At 33.9% G+C, this 8702-nt stretch overlaps 1 protein-coding gene across 1 annotated transcript in view; it reads right to left on the bottom strand.

Annotated features, from left to right (window-relative positions):
• The window catches only part of NEK1 (NIMA related kinase 1), a 206528-nt gene that overhangs the window by 140492 nt on the left and 57334 nt on the right, over window positions 1-8702 (bottom strand). The window contains exons 13-17 of the mRNA XM_080796317.1: window positions 5014-5073; window positions 4707-4766; window positions 4569-4616; window positions 4326-4400; window positions 3477-3494 (exon numbers count right to left, since the gene is read on the bottom strand). Coding sequence (XP_080652443.1) covers window positions 3477-3494; window positions 4326-4400; window positions 4569-4616; window positions 4707-4766; window positions 5014-5073 — 261 coding nt within the window. The remainder of the gene's footprint in view (window positions 1-3476; window positions 3495-4325; window positions 4401-4568; window positions 4617-4706; window positions 4767-5013; window positions 5074-8702) is intronic.

Below are 8702 nucleotides of genomic sequence, written 5' to 3'. Positions count from 1 at the left end.
TAATAATATAATAAAGGACATATAATAAAAATATAATAAAGGACATATAAATATTATAATATTATATTATAATATAATAAAGCATTTATAAACTTTCTGAAAGGTATAGCAAAGCAAAACAGTTTTTAAGAAGGTGAGTCAAATTATGCATGATAAGCAGGAATAAGAGAGAGAGAAAAAGGCAGAGGAACTACTTGGAAGGCTTACTGTGCTGATGCCAAGTCACAAGCCTAGAAGTAAAGAAAGGCAATCAATGAAAACGGGAAGGGAGCTGTGGAGTCTCTCTGTGAATAACACAGAATAAAGGCAAACATAATGCCACAACTACTGAAACATAAGAACTCAAATGTATGGAAAACTCATAGTTAGAAAACAGATGTCAGATAAGGATAGGAGTTTTAAAAGAAGTGTGTAATTTTGCACAAGTCAAGGTGAAAGAATTTCACAATCAAGAGGAAATTAATAATCTCAAACGCAGAGGTCAACAACACTAAAAAGAAACCGTTATGACTGAAGTTGGGAGGTAGCATCTCAAAACCCATTTCTGTGGGGGAAGTGATGAGAACAGAAGCCAGAATACTGACAAGTAAAAGATCTTCCAAGTGATAACATCTTAAGGAAGAAATCTGGCAAAGAAAAGAGGCAAAGAAAAATACTAGAATCAGGTAAATTTCAGTGTACCCAGTGAGATAAAATCTTGGCATAGTAAGCTGCAGACAATATTATAAGAAAGCATGAGTTAAAAAAAAAACTGGAAATGAATACAGATAACTGATAAAAGATGTTTGAAAAGAGATGAAAGTTGTTAGAAATAGGGAAGGTAACTAATTAGGCAGGAAACCCCATTAAAGGAATCCTCACACACATCTTCAAAATGTGCCTCTCAAGGCAAGAATCAGAATCAGAATTCTGATGAAAGGCAGTTGCATCTCTTATGACACTGGTTACTCTCTGAATATAGTCTGGTGCTAGTATCACCTTGACTTGAATTTGAGTTGTCTAATGTTTCTCTAGCGAAAACGAAGGCTGAAAATACTGGAAAGTATTGTTGAAAGTAATGCTGAAAATACTGGACTAGAACACTGAAGCAATATGATCTTTCAAAAATCACCTTCTTCACCAATTAGAAGCACAGGTGGATAAGTTTTGACAAATATATACACTTGTGTAACTACTACCACAATCAAAAGCATATCCATCACCCCAAAAAGTTCCCTCATGTTACTCTGCAGTCAATGTTCCCTCATCCCAGCAACCACTGATCTTCTCTCTGTCATGGACTGGACTGCCTTTTCCATAATTTCATGTAACTGAAATCATTCAATATGTACTCTTATGTCTGGTTTCTTTAACTCAGTATGTTTTTGACTGATCCATGTTGTTGCATGTATTAACAGGTTATTGCTTTTTATTGCTGAGTAGTATTTGAATATATTTTCGAACAACAGATAAGCTTCTCACATATTATGATCACCGTAGGATCCAACTACATATGTGCAACATTTCATAATTTAAAAAAAAAACACACATTAATAAGAGATACATCAGAAATAAAGCAGTAAGTCCCAGATTTTGCAGACAGTAAATAACCAAAGACATTTGGTAATTTATACTCTGAATAATGCCTTATTAGAGGTTTATAATAATGGTATTAATTTTGAAATCTTTCCCTTAATGTCTAGTTTCCATTTTATCTTTAGTTAGGGGATTTCCTTAATTTGATCAACATTATACTGAGTTTCTAGGTCCCTATCAACTGTAGAGAAATCAAACAACCTAAGAGGTTAACTATTTCAAACTCCATGGGAAAGAAGTACAGAAACTAACATAAGAATTTGCTTTAAGGGCGCCTGGGTGGCTCAGTCGATTAAGCGGCTGCCTTCAGCTCAGGTCATGATCCCAGGGTCTTGGAATCCAGCCCCATGTCGGGGTCCCTGCTCAGTGGAGAGCCTGCTTCTCCCTCTCCTTCTCCCTCTGCCTGCCGCTCTGCCTACTTGGGCTCTCTCTCTCTCTCTATCAAATAAATAAAAAAATCTTTAAAAAAATTAAAAGAAAAAAGAATTTGCTTTAAGTCATGGGAAATAGTTTTCTTAATCCTCAATAAAAGCATTGTAGAAATTTATAAAATGAAGCAGAAATCTATTAAGCACATACTATGGAATTCTGTTGAAAAACTGTCCCAATCAGTTACCAAACAACATTGATTAAACTGGACTTCAGGATTAAGTATAGCTTTAGACATCATAGAAGAAGACAGTTTATTGCATAGAGGATATATGCAAAAGGAGAAGAAAAAATAATCAAATTCTCAACACTAACCATGTACTTGATATAAAATGCTTGACAAAATCAGAGGGCCTACATTTTAATTGTTAAGTTTTATTTTATAATCAGTTAAGATACGGAATTAGTTATTTTAGAATGGGCAACACTGAGTCATTCTTGTCATTCAGGAGGTAGCAAGCTCTACTTCCAAGTACAGTAGATAGTACAGCACAAAAATGGTAAAGTATAATAAAGATAAAAGTATATTACTAAAAACAGTATAATATATTAACACAGAATTAGAAAAAGTGACTTACTGAATTATTAATACATAATATGAAAAATATGAAAGCCAGCACAGAACACATATATCTACATAAAACAAACTTTTATTCAAATCATAACTTTTGGGGAAAAGAAGTAAAAATGGTAATTAAGTCGATTTGACAAATCTATTTAGCACCTAAATACTAATGAGCTTGGGTCAGGGAATGAATTCACAATTTGAAGACATGTGGTACATAAACAATGAATCCTGGAACACTGAAAAAATAAAATAAAAAAAATAAAGACATGTTGACTAAAAGTTGATTGGATGACATGCATTAAAATTATAATACAGAGGAATAAAAATATATTCATTTTTTTATTGCTGTGTAACAAATTACCACAAACTTAGTAGCTTAAGACAATACCCATTTATTATCTCACTGTTTTCTTGGCTCAGCCGTTTAGATGCAGTTAGCTGGGTCTCCTGTTCAGGATCTCACCAGAGAGCAATGAAGGTGTCAGCCAGAACTGCAATTCTCATCTGAGGATCAGGATCCTCTTTCAAGTTCACTAGATATTGGAAGAATTCATTTCCTTGTGGCCATAATGCTAAGGTCACCACTTTCTTGCTAGTTGTTGGTCAAAGAGGACTATCTACTCCTAAAGGCTACCTATACGTCCCTGCAACATTGTTTGCTTTTTTAGAGGCCAGCAGAAGCATGTCTCTCAGACTTTCTTCTCCCCTCCCAGTCTGTTATGAGGGAATCTCATTAAATGTCAACACTAATCACAGGAGTGACTATCCCATCACCACTTCACTGTGCAACAAAATCTAATCAAGAGAACTGTGACACCACCCTATCCATAAGGTTCCACCAAGGGGAGGGAATTCAAGGTATCTACACCAGAATAATAAGGGACCATCTCAGAATTGAACCTACCGTAGATACATAAGGATGCTACAAGAGCAAAAGAGGAAATTTAAGATTCAGATAAACAGAACAAAGAAAGAAACAGGGAGTCAAACCTATGAGTACTTACTAACCACACTCCAGGCATTGTTCTCGAATTTGTTTTTCTTTTTTTTTTTTTAATGAAGAAGTTAAGGCTCAGAAAAGTTAAGTAACTTGCCCAAGGTTATAGAGTCTGGATCTACCCAAAAGGAATGTCTGAATTAATATATCTAGGTAAATGGTTAGCTAGGTAATCTGCTATCTAGATAAATAGTTGGATGTGGGATTGACAGTGAAGAGGGAGGGAGGGGTGCTCTCAAATAAAGAGAAACACTGTGCAAAGACAAAGAGATTAGGCAGGTTACACACAATAAGAAAACTACAATACAAGTATGGTCTTTAGTTCAGCCTCACTTGAGTACGAAGCCTGTGGCAGGGAATGGATGGAGATGAGCTTAGAGAGATAGGCAGGTGCCAGTCTAACAAGAATCTTATGAAAACTTATTCCTTAAGGCTAGATGAAGCAATAAAAGAATTTTAGGCAGAAGTGTGAAAAATTTTACTGAATTTTAAAAAGATTCTTCTGGAAGAAATGATGTATCATAGCCTTCACACTGAACTTTTTAAACAATTTACCGGTGTCAGATATTAATTATCAATACAAATTATGCATCAAATACATGTAGGAAAACTAAGATTTTGTAATAGGTGAAGAATTCCAGGTAAAAAGTTAATACCTCTCCTCCTCCCAAAGCCAGTTATATACATTTCAAAGAGCAAGGTGAAACTGGAGGAAAAAACCACAGCAGTGTAACCATGTAGGTATCAAATGCCTACCTTGACTTCACCACTTCCACCAGTACTTAGCACGTTTCTCCATCCTTGTTCCCTGGCCCTATTTATTCTCTCCAACTTTTGGGGAAAAGAAACAAACAAAACACAATTTCAAGTATTTAATATAAAATACATGAAATATATTTACTTACACAATGGAAATCAGTGTATTCCTTTAGGGAAAAAAAAAGTATATGTGTGGGGAGGGGGTAGAATGTACCATGGAAAAATGGATTATCCTCTTACCCTTTCCTTTTCCTGTCTTTTCATCTGCTCGGCCTTCATTAAACTAATCTGCAACAATTTTAAAGACAAACTTCTTAGAACTCTTGAAACTATGATCGTCCACAACTTGGCAAGGAAAGAAAAAAGCAAAAAAACTACCTGATCCTTTTGTTTCTTTTCTTTTTCAATAAATTCCAACCTTCGCTTTCTTGCTGCTTCCTTAAATAAAAAAAGAACAGTTTTATCAATAGTAATTCCTACTTTTTCTAGTTTCATAAGGAAAGTTAGTATACCAATGGTAAACATACGCCCAGGGAGATTAGGAAGAGAAAAAAAGGATTAAGTTGAAGGTTTATTTGTTTGAAAGAAATAAGGAGGAAAGGTTTGGAGGTTTTATAAGATTTTATCTCTTTTCTTAGAATTGTTTTTGCAAAGCTTTAAAATAAGCAGACAGATGTCTTTATACCTCAAACATTTTCCTCCTTTCTTCTCCGGGATTCACTTTCTTCACTGGAATGTGATGGGCCTGGACAAAAAGTAAAACTACAAATTAGATAAGGATTTTGAGGTACCTATTTGAAAAATTCAAATTTGTGGAAACTTAAAATAAGAAAAAGGTAAAGCCAAATACTGCCATGACTCTGTTTCAAAACATATTATCCCTACAATAATAGGAAGAAACTTTTAACACCTACTTACATCAATGGATAGATCATTCAGACAGGAAATCAACAAGGAAACAGCAGCTTTGAAAATCACATTAGACCAGATGTACCTAACAGATACATACAGAACACTCCACCCAAAAACCTCAGAATACACATTCTTTTCCAATGCACATGTTAACATTCTCCAGAATGTTAGGCCACAAAACAAGGTTCAATAAACTTAAAAAGATTAAAACCATATCATGCATCCTTTCCAACCACAATGGTATGGTTTTAGAAATCAATCACAAGAAAAATTGCGGAAAGAATACAAGCATATGGAGCTAAATAACAAGCTACCAAACAATGAATGGGTCAACCAAGAATTCAAAGAGAAATAAAAAAAAAAAAAAAAAAACATGTAAACAAATGAAAATGAAAATACAACAGTCCAAAATCTTTGGGATAAAGCAAAAGCTGTTCTAAAATGGAAGTTTAGGGGCGCCTGGGTGGCTCAGTGGGTTAAAGCCTCGGCCTTTGGCTCAGGTCATGATCCTGGGGTCCTGGGATCAAGCCTCGCATCGGGCTCTCTGTTCGGCAGCAAGCCTGCTTCCCTTCCTCTCTCTCTGCCTGACTCTCAGCCTACTTGTGATCTCTGTCTGTCAAATAAATAATAAATAAAATCTTTAAAAAAAATAAAAGGGAAGTTTATAGCAATATAGGCCTACCTCAAGAAACAAGAAAAATCTCAAGTACAAAACCTAACCCTATACCTAAAGGAGCTAGAAAAAGAACAAGGTCCAAAGCCAGAAAATAATAAAGATTAGAGCAGGAAAAAAACAAACAAAATACACACATATATATGTATTTTATATATATATATATATATATATAATCTCTAAAAATTTTATTTTTTTATATATATATCCCCAAAAATAAAAGAATGACTATAGTATTTGATATGGTGTTTGTTAAGCAAAAAGAAACCTCAGATTCAAAGAAACTGTGAAAAAGTGTTCTTCTACAATCACTAAGTTCTGTCCTCAGATACAGATGTTAATTTTCAAAGTTCTCTAATATGAAAATAAAATGTCATTTAGAAAGCCCAATATTGAAGAGATAAATTTTTAAAAAGTAGTTATATATGTTCACTATTATATAAAATTTAAACAATAGTAAAAAGTTAGTCTACTTCACTCTCTTCTTGTAGAGGTAATCACTGTCAGTATTTTCATGAATAACCTTCCAATACACACTTAAATATATATACATACTTAAACATATATGCAACTATATACATACATAGAATTTTAGCGTTTTTATGCTTCTTACATAAAGGTATTAACAATGTGTTATTAGATGAAAAAATGCTTTTTACTGTTAACAATGCTCCTTGACATTTTCACACTGTAGTAAGCAAATTAACAATGGCAATATTCCATACAATGGATATAATTAATTTATTTTAGCATTCCTCTAGGGATGGGTAACTGGGTTGGTTCTACTTTTTCTTACTCTATATGCTTGTAAGGCACTTCCCTGTACATACATCTTTGTGCCATATGCAAGCTTTCAGAAGGGCAATTTTTCTAGACATGGAAGTACATGTCTAACACAACTTAGATGTTGAGAAAAACTGCCCTCCCAAGAGTCTGCACCAAATTATACTCCCACCAAAACACTCATTTACTCACAGTCTCACAAATATTGAGTATTATCAATCTATCCTGATTTTCTGCTTTTACAAAGGTTTACAGTATCTCCCAGTATAGAGATATTAATATTTCTCTTTTTATGTACCAATCGTTCATCTAACTGTGGGGTTGTTCAATTATAGGAGCTCCTTGCATACTGCAGAAAATAAGATTATTACAGATGTTACAAATATTTTCCCCATTCCATGAGTTGCTGTTTGTTGTATCTTTCACCATACAGAAGTTTGTAATTTATATACAGTTAAATCTGCCAATCTTTTCCTTTATGAGATCTGCATATATTGTTTTGCTAAGTAAGACATTTTAACCTCAATATTGTGTTTTGTTTGTCACTTAGTTTAATTTTTATATTTAGATCTTTAATTTAGATTTAGATTTTTAAATGTTTATAGTTAGATTTTTATTTTTAGACCTATCTAAAATAAATTTTTTCATGGTATATGAGTTGGGAATCTACATTTTTCTAGGATTTCTAGGAAATTCAATTATCTCATAACAATTTATAGGCTGATACATCTTTTTTTCCCACTGGTTTAAAATGCCTCATGTATCATATAATAAATTCACACCCATATTTGGGTCAGTTTCTCGAATTCTCTAATCTATTCCACATAATCATCTCCTCTTTTTTCTTCTTCTTTTTTTTTTTTTAACTGGGATATAAAGTCACCTATAGGAAAGTAGATAAAAGATCTACACAGAGGTTAGCATAAATAAATAACCATATAGCTACAACTCAAGTCAAACCAATACCCAGAATCCCTCCAAGTATCCTTTCACAAATTCTACCTCTACTACAGAGGTAAAGACCGTCCTGACTTTTTAACTACCACCTTGCTTTTCTTTACTGTTTTGCAACTTACATATGCCTTCCTAAACAACATAGTTTAATATTTTTCTGATTCTGAATTCCTTATAAATGGAATTATATAATAAGTATTCTTTTGCATCTTGTTTCTGTTGCTTAATACTATTTTTGGGATTCATCTACATTATTGTTTCTATCTACAAGCTGCTTCTTTGAGATCACACAGGTATCTTCAACTGTATCTACACAGAAGAGAAAAATATGGTAACATAAAACATCACATTAAGAGAAATGTTTTATTTTGCATTTCTTTTTAAAAATCAGAACTAAACCTATTCATAGAGCTCCCTCTGGTGGCATAAGAACAGAATCCTTAAAAAATAACATTACAGGCACTGAAACAAGTTTCTGACACGCAAATATTTTTATCATATGCTGAGTAGTAATACTATGTTATTAGCCTAAATTTTTCCAGTTAAAAAGTGACAAGACAATATCATTAAGTGGTTGTAGTTTTTCTTATAAACTTCTCATTTTCAAGCTTTCACCACCTCCATGAACACACCAACTTTACACCTATTTATGGGAGCAATTTCTCCTGGATAACTAAAGGCTGATTTAACAACTTCTACACAACTAAAGAAAGAACAAGAGAAACAAAGACATGGTTAAAAAAAAAGGGGGGGGAACTCCCATTCCCAATGTTGAGAACTACAGTGCTGAGGGACTGGAAACAAACTGGTCTGCCCTGGGACAGAAAATAATCTGTTTAAAAGAACAATTAGTATGTAAAAGATCTGGCCCTAGAACTCCATCAAACAGAGGAGCAACTATAACTCCATCTAGGTACAAGTGGCTAGGAGTGCCGTGGTTTACACTACCTCCTCCACCATGAAAGCACAGACCAGATTAAGGTACAGACACCAAAGCTGGCCTACCCACTTCATCATGCTCTGGGTCCCTAGCCCACAGCAGCCCCAGGAGT

The sequence above is a fragment of the Martes martes genome (genome assembly GCF_963455335.1).
Source record: "Martes martes genome assembly, chromosome: 2".
In the NCBI taxonomy this organism is placed as follows: Eukaryota; Metazoa; Chordata; class Mammalia; order Carnivora; family Mustelidae; genus Martes; species Martes martes.
Note: the sequence above shows the minus strand (reverse complement) of the source record. Positions and strands in the feature narration are given on the sequence as shown.